The following is a 14,648-nucleotide window of genomic DNA, read 5'->3' on the forward strand; positions in this document are numbered from 1 at the left end:
ACAGTGCCCCCTTATGCTGTTCATGTTCCCCAATGCGCTGTACACCCCAGTGCTGTGTGCCACCCTCCAGTACTGTGTACCACCCCAGTGCTCTGTGCTCACCACTGTTGTCCATGCCCCCCCCCTAGTGCTGTCCGTGCCCTCCTGGTGATGTTTATGCTCTCCCAGTCCTGTCTGTGCTGCCTCCTAGTGCTCTCCGTGCTGCCTCCTAGTGCTCTCCGTGCTGCTTCCTAGTGCTGTCACCTAGTGCTGTCCATGATGCCACCTAGTGCTGTCCTTGCCGCCACTAATGCTGTCCTTGCCACCACCAGTGCTGTCCGTGCCATCGCCAGTGCTGTCCGTACCGCTGCCAGTGCTGTCTGTGCCGCTGCCAGTTCCACCGAGTCTCCTGTCCATGCCCCAGCCTCTCCTGTGATGTATATGCACCAGCCTTTCCTGTGATGTATATACACCAGCCTCTCCTGTGATGTGTACCCCAAGTATCTCCTGTAATTTATGCTCCCCGTGTCTCCTGTGATGTGTATGTCCCAGTGTCTCCTGTGATGTGTATGCCCACAGCATCTCCAGACTGAGACAAACCTGGAAAAGCAGTTGTGAGAAACAACATGATGAATATCACCGAACATCACAGCCGCACCAAAGAGAAGCAGCTCCGGCCACCACAGTAGGGCTGAGTTAATCAGTTGTTTGACCAAATATAGCAGGGTAAATTTCAAGTTGATCATTTGGTGCGGCCCCCGAAGGTTGATAGAAAATACCAAATGGCCCCCGGCAGTAAAAAGGTTTCCCACCCCTACTTTAGAACATGCCACTGTCAGACCTGAATGTTTTACAGTAGCACATTCACCTCAATGAAAGGATAAAGCTGCTAAACGAGACATGTCACTCAAGCAGGAGTTCTAGACTCCCAGCAACAAGGATGTGAATATGCTGGGATTCTGTGTGCTCCTAAAGACACATAATGGGCATAGGCCTTTAACATTTAAAAAAATCTTCAGTTATTTAGCTGTAATTGAAAAACAGATACAATTTGAATATGATCGGAGACTGAAAAATGTGTCCTTTGTTCCATTTTCATAAATTTCAGAGAAGATCCACAAAGAAATTGACAATGTAATAGGCAAAGATCGCTGTCCATCAATAGAAGACAGGAGTAACATGCCATATACAGACGCCGTAATACACGAGATCCAGAGATTTGCTGATATTGTCCCTGCAGGAACGCTGCACGCAACTAGCGAGGATACAACCTTCAGAGGATATCACATTCCAAAGGTGCAGTATGACGGTCTTCTCAATCTTTTGATCATGCTTGCTAACTTTTTATGGATGGCATCAAGAAGATGGGTAGTTTAGTGTTGTGAGGAAAGTTATCAGACATAGTCACACTCTCTTTTACGGGTCATGACTAGAGATCAGCAAGTACTGTAATATTTGTCATAACGAGTACTTTGTAATATTAGCATATTCGTTCTGAATAGCGAGTACAATGCAAGTCAATGGGAAATGTGAGTAATTTTCTACTGGACCCAACAAGAGGTCTGGGGATCTGAGGAAAAGGCGAAATGGATGGGACAGTGATGAAACTGAATGGGGAGAGCCTGGGGAATATGCCTGCATGCATTTCTGACTCACATATGGTTTTGGCATCCCCAGGAGCCACACAAAACACTTCCTTGTGGCTTGCGTCTATTGGTGCCCCTGCAGTATGTCACACTGTACCAACATTCCAAACTGTACTATTGAAAAATGAGATTTTTGGCAAAAAATTGTAATTTTTCGAGCTACCTCGCCACGTCAGGGCAAATCTCTTGAGGCAGTCCTACACTACAATATTTTTATTTAAAGTGTGCCATGCGGCCTCACATATGCAAAAATAGGACTGCACAGCACGTACCTGGTGCTTTTCAGTCTCGTCTCCATGACTGATTCATGGTTGTGGGCGGGATAGGCCCAGGCACATGCTGCTTAGAATATATAGCCTGTGGACAAGGCTGGATGGCAATGTGTGAACAACCACCAATCGCCAAAAATCAAGACAGATGGAAAAATAAAAAAATGAAGTGCACTGCAATATGGGGACCAACCAAAAACCTATATAACAATGAAAGATAGCATAAAAACAACCTCTACTCAAAATATTGTATTTTGCAAAGTGTGCACAGTACCAACATTCGAAACTGTACTATTGAAAAATGAGATTTTTGGCAAAAAATTGCCGTGACGTGGCGAGGTAGCTCGAAAAATTGCACTTTTTTGCCAAAAATCTCATTTTTCAGTAGTACAGTTTGGAATGTTGGTACTGTGCACACTTTGCAAAATACAATATTTTGAGTAGAGGTTGTTTTTATGCTATCTTTCATTATTATATAGGTTTTTGGTTGGTCCCCATATTGCAGTGCACTTCATTTTTTTATTTTTCCATCTGTCTTGATTTTTGGCGATTGGTGGCTGTTCACTCATTGCCATCCAGCCTTGTCCACAGGCTATATATTCTAAGCAGCATGTGCCTGGGCCTATCCCGCCCACACCCATGAATCAGTCATGGAGACGAGACTGAAAAGCACCAGGTATGTGCTGTGCAGTCCTATTTTTGCATATGTGAGGCCGCATGGCACACTTTAAATAAAAATATTGTAGTGTAGGACTGCCTCAAGAGATTTGCCGTGACGTGGCGAGGTAGCTCGAAAAATTGCAATTTTTTGCCAAAAATCTCATTTTTCAATAGTACAGTTTGGAATGTTGGTACTGTGCACACTTTGCAAAATACAATATTTTGAGTAGAGGTTGTTTTTATGCTATCTTTCATTGTTATATAGGTTTTTAGTATGTCACACTGACGTGCCCAGCCACGTAGTGACTTACACTGCAGTGTTCGGGTATCTGCGGGGATGACGTGTGCCAAAATGAGGAGGTTAGCCCAGATCATTACCAGCTGTGATGATCTCCGCTGAACTCGTGATGTCAGCGATCGTCACCGACTACCATGACTCCGCGTTCTCACATCAAGTCTCGCAGGTGGCCCAAGACTATGACTAGCGATGATGTTATGGGCTCACGCGATACTTCGCAAGAGAGCGCTGACGTCACAAGTTCAGCAGAGTTCATCACCGCAGGTAATGAACTTAGCTAGCCTGATGATGTCGGTGTTCATCATTCCCTGCGGTGACCTGGTCTGACCAAATGATGTTAGCTCAGGTCACTGCATTGCTCTCCCAGCCAATGGGGAACATTTTGTTCTTTATTGACTGGGACAGTGAGTATGGATAATCGTGGGACCCCCTTATTAGATTCTGCCGGACTTGAATTTGTTTTCTCTTTTCAATAAATTGGTGAAAGAGGGAATGTTTTGGGGAGTGTTTTTTCAACTAAAATTTTTTTGTTGGCTATTTTTTTATTACTGACTGGGTTAGTGATGTCGGGTATCTGATGCCATGACATCACTAATGCCAGTGCTTGATGACAAGTGACATTACACAACTGGTATTAACCCCGTATATTACCTCATTTGCCACCGCACCAGGGCAATGGGATGGGTCGGGGCGAAGCACTAGGATTGCTGCATCTAATGGATGAGCCACTGCTGGGGTGGCTGCGGCCTGCTATTTTAAGGCTGGGGAAGATCCAATAACCATGGACCTTCCTAGTCTGAGAATACCAGACCATAGCTGTTCGATTTACCTTGGCTGGTGATCCAATTTAGGGGGACCCCACATTTTTTGTTTTAAATTAGAGGTAGCACAGTAACATACGCTTCGGAGGGACTGCTCTTATTTATACATTTGGGCGGTCCCTCCCTCATTGAGACTCAGATAGTGGATTACATATTCCATAGCAGTTTACAATCCGCCCATTATAGCATTGGGCTTTACCCTCCTCCTCCATGTAATTCTGCGGCCCTAAATTCAAATTTTTAGTGGGCCTGCAATAGTCAGGAAACCTGAGTTTGGTGAGGGCTCTGAGATGGCTCAGTAACATACATTTGGAAGGGCCATCCTCTATAAATTTTAAAAGGTCCTCTTCTGTACATTGGAGAGTGCCCTCACGTATTCATATCGTAGGGCCCTCACTTGCTCATTTAAGGGCATAGACTACAGAGAAGAAGGGAAAGCAACATGGAGTACAAGAAGGGAGCAATGAATGCAGACTGTGATCCTCAGGTTGGGCTGACCTCTGCCAACAAAAAAAAATAACGCTGCACTAGTCAACTGGATGATGAGCTCAAATATATCACTTGTGCAAGTGAATAGACAAAGGATATATGGTGCCTCCCTCCAGGAAAGGTTGGGGAAGCTCTTCCAAATGGCTCAAAGATATTTATTGGCAATAGTCCCCAGATTATATAGGAAGAGAAGACTTGTTGATACTCTAGTACTTGGTCCAGTGCAGAATGTGCATCGGATTTCTAAAAATTACTCCTCTGGGCTGCGTCATAGATGCAGAAAGACACCATGACAAGGGCCTCCGATGACAAACATTATCTACGTAGGACTAGTGTAGTAGTTGTGGCCCTCAATTCAAGTTTTCAGAGGGCAGTCAGTTGTTTCTTCAACAGTCAATGTAAATTGCTATTCAATATGTGTGCCCTATCTCAGTTACAATATGGGACAAGTCATGACAAGGGTCTCCAATAACAGTTTGGTAGGACTACTGGCCTGGTTTTTCCACTGCACAATGAGCATTGTTTACAAAAATTAGCCCAATGGCCAAAGTCATGGTTGATGCAGGGAGTCACCATCATAAGGGCCTCAATGACAAATAGTAGTTAGGCTGGAGTAGGAGTACTGTCCTGGTTTGTCAGAGAAGATTATTATTGTATAATTTGGTGTGGACAGCAGCAGAAAACAAAAAAGACAGAATTTCTGTAACATGTGAACACGGCCTTACAGATACAAAAAAGCAAGACGTCATATAGTGAAGCTTATATAAATATGAGAAAGTTCTGGCTGATACGACTTTGAATGAATGAACAGCGTCTGCTGAACATCCCTCACTGCCAGATGGGTGTGGCTTGTGGTGGGGCTAGGGGCGTGGGCAAAATGTGTCCCTCTTTATGTTCTTGAAAATTTGGGCCCCCTTACCTCTTGGGCACATGTGTGGTTGCACCAATGATATATTTGCCCTTGGAACTCAGTTATCAGTGGTTTTCTGTTTTCACAGTATTTACATGTTGAGATAACAAGGCATTTGAACAAACACACAGAAAGTAAAGGCCCAGTCACACACAACGACTTACCAGCGATCCCGAAAACGATGCGACCCGATAGGGATCGCTGGTAAGTCGCTGGGAGGTCGCAGGTGAGATGTCACACAGTCAGACCTTACCAACGATGCAGGAACGATACAGGTCGCAGTAGCGACCTGTATAACGATCTCAGCAGTCACTGTGACCCTGTCGCACAGTGTCAAACACAGCGATGTGTCCTGCCCAGCAGGAAATCACCTTTGAAGAAAATGGCCTGGACCATTCTGCAACGACTAGAGATCTCACAGCAGGGTCCTGATCGCTGGTAGATGTCACACATAACGAGATCGCTAACGGGATCGCTACTGCGTCACAGAAACCGTGACTCAGCAGCGATCTCGCTAGCGATCTCATTATGTGTGACGGTACCTTAAGAGCCAGGTGAAAAGGGATTGTGATTACATAGGACTAGAGAGGAGTGGATCAAGCGGCAGAGCATCAAGCTCAATTATCTGAAATTCACATTTTCATTTGAATTTAACACTTTGACATTCAATCAGTGGTTCCTAGTGGAGCCTGCTTTGCATAGTCATTTTTTATCTCCAAAGTCACTGGGTAAAACTCTCTCTTGTATAATGTACTAGCTGTAGTACCCGCGTGTTGCCCGGGATACCGTAATAACTGTTTCTCTCACCCAGTCTCTGTCTGTCTCCCTCTCTGTCTGTATCTCTCTGTCTGTCGCCTTCCCTGTCTGTCTCTTTACCTGTCTGTCTCTTTCCCTGTCTGTCTGTCTCTGTATGTCTCTTTCGCTGTCTGACTCTTTCCCTGTCTGTATATCTCTGTGTCTTTTTCCCTGTCTGCCTCTTTCCCTGTCTGTCTCTTTCCATATCTGTCTCTTTCCCTGTATCTCTGTCTGTCTCTTTCCCTGTCTGTATATTTCCCTGTCTGTATTTTACCTTGTCTCTTTCAGTCTCTTTACCTGTCTGTCTCTTTCCCTGTCTGCCTCTGTCTGTCTCTTTCCCTGTCTGCCTCTTTCTGTTTGTCTGTCTCTCTGTCTGTTAAACATACATACACACATACATACAGACATGCACACACATACATATTTACACACACATACATATATACACACACATACATACACACATACTGTCACGCTACCGGGATCCCGCCGCCGCCAGTCACTCACCTCTCCGGTCCCCCTGTCCGCGGCTGCTCCTCTTGCTCCCCCTCCTTCTGCGTCCTCCATGCCTCCCGTCCCCCTGCGACCCGAGACACTGTGTCGGGCTCCCCTGCATCTCCTCCACCTTCCTCTCTGCTTCCTGCACTGGTCTCCGACACTCGGGCCTTGCGCATGTGCATTAGGGCACGGGCGCGCTCACTCATCTCTTCTTAAAGGACCAGCGTCAAAAGAACAGGATATGGCTGATTACAGGTACAGGGTATATAAGACTTCCATTGCATGTGGGCGGTGCCTGTTCAACGTGTTTCTGTAGCTAGGTGTTCAGGTCCCTCTGTGCTTTGTACCCAGGTTAACCCTGTCTCTTCCGCAGTGCCCGTCTGCCGTCCTGAGTGTGTCCAGCTTGCCGGTGTCCCAGGAGTTGCCTCGGTGACTATCTGCTGTGGATCTCGCCATCTTCCGTCAGCCTGTACTCGTCACCAATCCTGGATTCCACCTGGTTTCTTAAGCCTGCACGGCTCGCTGGATCCGGACCTCGTCTGCTGTTACCACTCGGCACCTGTACCCGGTTCCAGTCACCCATCCTGCATACGGTTCCCGTTGGACTAATACTCATATCCCATATAGACTTCTGAAGGACCCGTAATCTGAACTCCCTCGTGTTCTGGCTACCGTGCATCTAGGCCCTCTGGAGGGGTGATCGGACAGTCCCTGTATAGGGGTTCGCTCATGGTTGCCTCTCTGGGAGAGTCCGGTGCTCGGTCCCGTGGATCCACCGCAGGACGTTACACATACATACATACATACACACACACACATACATATATACACACACACATACATACACACATACACACACATACATATATACACACACATATATACACACACACATACATACACACACACATACATACACACATACATACACTCAGCTTTATATATTAGATAAGCTCTTATGGTCAGTGGGGATCCTCTCTCTCTCTCTCTCTCTCTCTCCTCTGTGGTATCTAAGGTCTTATGATCAATTCTCTCTCTTCTGTAGAGTAAAAGTTCATATGATCAAAGGGGTCCTCATCCATTCTCTCTTGTATTGTATAATCTCCTATAGGCAGTGGGGACCTTTCTCTCTTTCTCTTGTATAGTGTAAGTGTCGAAGGGCGGGGGCCGGCATCCCCGTCGCGGGGGCTGCTCGGGGAGATCGCGGTCGGATCCGGTGCCTTCTCCTAGGTGGCTCGAGCGGGCCGGACCCGGGGCTCGAGCAGCGCTCCTCGCCCACGAGTGAAAGGGGGGAGGGATTGGGGATTTGTACAGAGTTTGTGACGCCACCGACGGATCGTGGTGATGATGGGCACCACCGCTGCTGGTGACGGGGTTCCCGGGAGCGATGGCGGGGAGCAGCTAGGTGTTGACTCCTCCGTGGGTAGGGGCGGTGTGTCCCGGGGCCCGATGGGGAATTGCTTTCCAGTAGGATGGAGCTCGCAGGGTGCAGGGTTGCGGTGCAGCGCAGCGTGGTGCCGGATGGCACTCGTGTACTCACTCATACAGATGGACAGAGTCTCTGGTAAACCAAACGGCTGGATAGACAGGGCCCGCAGCTGGCTGCAGTGTTTCCCTGGATGGGTTGATGGTGGCTGTCGTTTCCCTGCACCTGTGTTTGAATGTTGACTCCAATGCCTGGGCACCGGTAGTCCGCTCCCCGACGTATTTGTGCCGGAGGAGCCCCTTTGCCCACAGACGCTGGCCCTTTGGATCTCTGGCCCTTGGCGGTGGCGCTTATCCGTACTGGTTGGGCTGTTGCCTTCAATCGGTACTTGGTTGGGAATGAACCCCTGAGGTCCAGACCGCAATCAGAGTATTTGACTAGAGGTTGGCTATAAGCCTAGTCGGGGTCTGAGTACCCTGCTTGGTGCTTGGCTCCAATCGTCTCCCCGGTTCGGTACCGGTGGGCCACCGCCCGACCCCGGTCCTACGGTTCCGCTGACCTTTGCCAACTCTTGGAGACGGCCACCACCGTCTGCCGACCTTGCTGTATGTGCCCGGGTTCCAACCCAGACACCAACAGTTTTCGCTCCTCTTTTGCTACTGCCCACAACGGGACTCTCCTTCCAACTGTGTGTTTTTCCCGCCTCCCGCCTGTGTACTCCTCGGTGGGCGGGGCCAACCACCTGGCTCCGCCCCACCTGGTGTGAACATCAGCCCTGGAGGGTGGCAACAAGGATTTTAAGTTTGACTGGTGTGACCTGTCCAGGGAAGAGGGGGGTGTGTGTAATGACCTGTGACCCCTGGGTTCCAGGGCGTCACATTAGCTCTCATGGTCAGCGGAATATTCTCTCTCTCCTGTAGAGTGTGAGATCTCTCTCTCATGTGGAGTGTAGGCTCTTACTGTCATATTAGTACTTTCTTTCTCTCTTGTAATGTGTAAGCTTTTATGGTTGGCAGGCTCCTCTCTCTTTCTTTTACTTTTTCTCTCTCCTGTAGAGAGTTAGTTGCTATGGTCAGAGGGGTTTCCGCTCTCATCTTTAGCCTGTAAGTTATTGTGGTCAGGTGGATCCTCTCTCTCCTCTAAAGTGTAAGCTCTTATGGTCAACGGAGTTTTCTCTCTGTCTTATTTACTTTGTATGCTTTTGTAGTCAGTGGTGAAAAAACATAAAGGGGTTCTGTCATCATAGCAATCATGGTTAAATAGGAAGTAAATGAATAAAATAAAAATGTTAAGAGTGCCCCCACAGTGCCAAAATAGTTAGAGTGCCCCCACAGTGCCAAAATATGTAGAGTGCCCCCACAGAGCCAAAATATGTAGAGTGCCCCCACAGAGCCAAACTTTTTAGAATGCCCCCAAAGAACCTTTTCTATAAGTACCCCCACAGAGCATTTTTTAAGAGTAAACTCACAGAGTTTACAGAGTTTACAGGTACCGAGTGGCCACACAGAGCCTTGTAGAGATCCTCCGCTTTCTCCCTAAAATCTTCAGGTTGGTCTTCAGATTAATCTCAGGCTTGGTCTTTGGATTTTCCGACACTGACTAGGCCTCACACATTATTAATGTTAATGTCTAAGTAAAGGAGAAACTCCAGAGGACATTAAATGTCTTTTCGGGGCACTTTCAATTTGGACAAAAATGTGATTTAAATTGAATGCATTCTGCCCAAAACAATTAGGAATTACTAAACAGACCTCACTTTTATCACTTCTATTTTTCCAGATTTACATATTCATACATTTTACTTTCAGGGGACCTTGGTGGTACCGGTCTTGACCACTGTTCTGAAAGACCCCAAACACTTCAAGAACCCAGATGAGTTTGACCCTGGACATTTTCTTAATGAGAAAGGCGGCATTAAGAAGAGCGATGCATTTATGCCATTCTCTGCAGGTAAGAGATTATTACTGTGATCTGTGAATGCTGAATTTAAGTTTCAGTATGTGAAAATATGTTGATATGGTTGGTTGAGATAGACTGGGATTAGGAAGACGACCAAAAATATTACTCTATACAATTTAAGAATCAATTGTCCAAGTGTTTTTTAAACACACTGAATTAATGTATATGACAAGAGTAGGGTCTTGAAAGCTGCTGTGAAAAGCACAGAAAACAAGACATATATGACAAGAGTAGTAATGTACTATATGTTACAGTTATCACATGAAAGTTTAAGCAGTGGCATAACTAGAGTCCGATGGGCCTTGGTGCAAAGTTGGAGCCTGGTCCCCTCCCGCATGTTGGTCAGATGTATGGGCCGCTGTAGCGTTCTAAATCCTAAAAAGACATGAGTTGTCCCCCTTTCCCCCTTCATTGTGTAGTACTGACCCCCATCCTGTACTAATGTCCCTCATCCTGTGCAACTTCCTGGTAAATATATATGTCCCCCATCATGGTGTATGACCTCGTCATGGCTATATCCTAATATATATACTGTATATATGACCCCATCCTGGTATACATATCCCCATAATGACATCATCCTGGTTTACATGTCCTCATAATGACCCCATCCTGGTTTACATGTCCTAATAATGGCCCCATCCTAGTATACATGTCCCCATAATGACACCAGCCTGTTTACGTCCTGATCCTGACCACATAGTGGTATATATGTTACCCCTGGGCGCCGCACACAGTAAAAAAAAAATGATTATACTCACCTTCCCCCTGCTCCCCAGTGTACTTCTCCAATGACTAGAGTGTAGGCGGTGCGTCACATGATATCACTGTTATGCGCGGCGTGCCAACTTACAGTGCGGTCAGCTGCCAGGTGCGGCATATTCTCTTCTTCCCATGCCCTGGATTATGTGTGTGAAGAGCAGTGAATATTCATAGACTTATTCGGCCAACACATTGCAGAGCAGGGAGCTGACGGGTCTATGTGCTGCGATGTATTTCAGCTGCATGAGCGCCCTCGGACACACATCTAGCCCAAGCTGGAGTTGGCGGCCCCCTGTACCCCTGGGCCCGGTCGCAATTGCTGCGACTGAAGCGATGGCCGAGAGGACCACCGCGGTGCAGAGTAGGTTACAGTACACAAGACGAGGTGCGAACAACAAGGGTGTATTTATTAACAGGCGGGGAAAGATGTGGAGAAGGCAGGTTCAGGCACGGGGTATACAGTGGCAAAACGTGATTTAACAACACTTTTGTATTCTCTAGCTGGTCCGCTCAATAGCACGGTGCTCCAACTATTACAGGTTCAAGAAACACAAAAACAGTCAGGTACAATGCTACTCTACACGTAACCTCTCTGGCCTCTGCTAAACGGGCCACACGGATGCCATGTTCTACCTACTGAAGCCTACTTTAGCCCCTAGTATGTGCACAATATTCAACTCACAGTGATGCTGGGGACGTGGATCCAGTCCCGGGGGCCCCCAACAGCAGTCTCATCCGGAGGTGCGCACGTCTCCTGGGCCGGGTTAAGGAGATCAAAATCTTCTTCTTGCTTCAGATTCCTCGCTTGTTCCCTGTTATCTGCAAGTCTCTGTCTTGATTCAGAAGAAAATTCCAATCCTCCGAGACGCACCGGCTGTGTGCTCCTTCACATGCATCAAACAAGAAAACAGAAACTCACTTCTCTCCTTACACTCAGGCTGTCCATTAGCACACTTTTCTGCAGGGGGATCAGAACATTCCATTACCCCCAGACACGGGGAGGTTCCTGTCTCTTAAAGTGGCAGCGTGTTTCTTATTGTCCATAGCAGTAACACCCCCCAATACGACCACGATCGTTACGCCCCTAAGATTAAGACGGGACTAAGTTTATTTTTGGACTGGAAAATGTGCAGCAGCTCACAACCGGTCCGAGCTATTGTCCATGGTAGAAAGGTGCTTATCTGACAAGTCATAACTTGTGACCGGGCTTATCAACTTGGTTTTGCACTATTCCTGGACAGCTTATCCAACAATCACAAACAATCAATATTTTTTGCTCAAACCTTGGTAAATCATTAATATCATTAAGATCATCCAATGTAAATTATTGGCCATAAATTGATAGTTTTGACATTTCAGCAAATTAATACAAAGTTTTCCAACATGAACATTTTTCACTAAAAGCTCTTATTAGATGCAAATAAACTGAACATTACTTGTTCCATTACTTTATTTTCTCCAGCGTTTTCTCTTCCCTGCTGACTTCGATGATCGTTTTCAGGCTGCAGCAAATGTCGTAGCTTCAGCCAATCATTTGGCCCAGCGGCCTTGCCGATTTTGATGGCACAAGGAGCAGAGCTTAGCACTTGGCTGCAGCAGTGAAGTGTGATGTCATCATGACATCACACCTGCAGCCTGTGAACTATGACCAGAGGAAGTGGTGAAGACCGGCGCTGGATGGCAGTAAGCCCAGGGCCACACGGGGCACTAGTGCGATCCTCGCATGACACTCTGTTCACGCTGGCAGTACAGCAGAGCCGAGTGTCATACGAGTGTCCCTGCGACTGAGATCAGACTGTGTGAGCGGACCTGAGCTGCGGGGGGGCGGGCCGGCACTGAGGAAGGGAGTGAGGGATTTATCTCCCTCTCTCCTCCGTAGCCGGCTATTGCGATTCTCGCTTTGCACACGCGGTACACTGGTGTACCGTGAGTGCAGAGCGATTTTTCTCTCACCCCATACACTTGAATGAGTGCGAGAGAAAGAGTCTCGCATTACACTCACAGCATGCTGCAACTGTTTTCTCGTTCCGATTAGGGCTGAGAAAATAATCGCTCATGTGCGCTGACACTCAGGCTAGAGTTGGTCCGGGTGGAATACGATGTTTCATCGCACTCCACTCGCACCGTTTTTCTCGCCGTGTGGCTTAGGCCGAAGTGTTCAGTTCTCCAATTGGGAAAATTGAATATTAAATTCTGACAATTAAAATCATTCTTTCCACTGACTTATGGTAGAAATAAAAAGTAGGAATTACATAAAAGGCAATTAAAAATATTTTTTCTTTTCCCTAAATCAAACAACCCCTTTAACCTGACTTCTTACTGTATACCCTCATTCTGTTATTTCAGGTAAACGCTTGTGTTTGGGAGAAGGCCTGGCTCGCATGGAGCTCTTCCTCTTTCTGACCACGATACTGCAGCAGTTCACCTTGGAGCCCACCGTAGACAGAAAGACCCTGAGCATAAGACCCGAGCCCAACACCAATGCTACCAGACATCAGTCATACCAGATGAAGGTCGTCCCTCGTTGCTGAGGTGAAAATTAAATTCCCACCTAAAGGAAACTAAAAAGTTCTAGAACTTAGAAAATAAGACTGATCTAATTTTATAAGATACAAATAGAATTAAACATTACAAAGATTGTGTGGAAAAATTAAAATATATTTTTATTCTATTTTTTATTTTTAATATAAGCCATGCCTGTATACTTGTACAAAATCTATATATATAATTGCCTTATTCTGTCTGTCTCTGTCTGTCTGTCTTGCTCCAAAATTATGTCTTCACAGTGACAACCGTTGCATTGGCCACTCGCCTCGCCTCGGCTCCACCCCCCGCACAGATTGGCCGCTCGCCCTGGCCCCCTGCACGCATTGGCCGCTTGGCCAGGCCCAGCCCCCCTCACGCATTGCACGCTCGCCCTGGCCCCGCTCCCCGCACGCATTCTCCGAACCCACACGGAGCCCCGACTCTCAGGTGACTGCTGCACCCCCGGAAACCCACACCGGCAAGCCAGATGTGTGAAACCACTAGCTTACCCCGGCTCCCGGCGCACGTGTGCCAGAGCCGGCGTAGGCTGGTAACCATAGTACACATCGGGTAACTATAGAAACCGCTTTCCTTAGTTACCCGATGTGTAACATGGTTACTAGCTTACCCCGGCTCCCGGCACACGTCAGCACTGTCGCTTTGAATCGTTACTTACCTTTTCTCCACTTTCTTGGATCCGGCGCGCTCCCATGCACTGTATACACTACAGTGGCCGCGCGACAAGCATCCGATTACGTATTGTCATGTGACCGGAGCATGTCACCAGGAAGTTGCGGCGCGACCACTGTACTGTACACAGTGTATGAATGCTTTCAGACGTCCGTGTTTAATCAGGTACCAGTCACACGCATGGTTATGGTCATACGTGTGACATCCGTGTTTGCATGCGTGTGACAGGTACCGGAGAAAACCGGTGAAATAAGAATATTTTTCATATTTACCTGCATTCTCCGGCTCTGCTGGCTCCCGCTCCTGACCGCCTATCAACACACACACACGCACACACACACACATAGAGCAGACACGCATGGATACACTGAGTGCATACACACATAGCGCACATGCATGTATACACACACACACACACACACACACACACACACACTGAGCACATATACACACATAGCAGACACACCGAGCACACACAGACATAGCGCACACACATGTATACACACATAGCGCACATGCATGTACACACACACACACACACACACACACACATAGCAGACAGACACACACACACACACACACACACACACATATAGCAGACACACATGGATACACCGAGCGCATACACACATAGTGCACATGCATGTATACACACACACACACACTGAGCACATATACACAAATAGCAGACACACCTTTTCTTGTGTTTTTTGTTGTGCATTAGATGTGCACGGAGGTCTGAATGCACCTCGCAATGCTTGCAACACCCAGTGAGCGTGACAGGGGGTCTGCGGGGAAGATGCCTGCGTTTCGCATTGATTTCCATTATACTCGTTACTCGAATGGAGCCTGCCTAAGTGTCCAACCTGCTCGTTTCCAGTAACGAGCACTCAAGCATTTTAGTGCTCATTCTTCATTAG

The 14,648-nt window shown here is 47.2% G+C and overlaps 1 protein-coding gene across 1 annotated transcript in view; it reads left to right on the top strand.

Annotated features, from left to right (window-relative positions):
• The window catches only part of LOC142251084 (cytochrome P450 2H2-like), a 78,086-nt gene extending 64,918 nt beyond the window's left edge, over positions 1-13,168 (top strand). The window contains exons 7-9 of the mRNA XM_075323594.1: positions 1,088-1,275; positions 9,600-9,741; positions 12,859-13,168. Of these exons, the coding sequence (XP_075179709.1) occupies positions 1,088-1,275; positions 9,600-9,741; positions 12,859-13,043 (515 nt within the window). The 3' untranslated portion in view covers positions 13,044-13,168. The remainder of the gene's footprint in view (positions 1-1,087; positions 1,276-9,599; positions 9,742-12,858) is intronic.
• The last annotated feature ends 1,480 nt before the right edge of the window (positions 13,169-14,648 follow it).

The sequence above is a fragment of the Anomaloglossus baeobatrachus genome, chromosome 9 (assembly GCF_048569485.1).
Source record: "Anomaloglossus baeobatrachus isolate aAnoBae1 chromosome 9, aAnoBae1.hap1, whole genome shotgun sequence".
NCBI lineage: Eukaryota > Metazoa > Chordata > Amphibia > Anura > Aromobatidae > Anomaloglossus > Anomaloglossus baeobatrachus.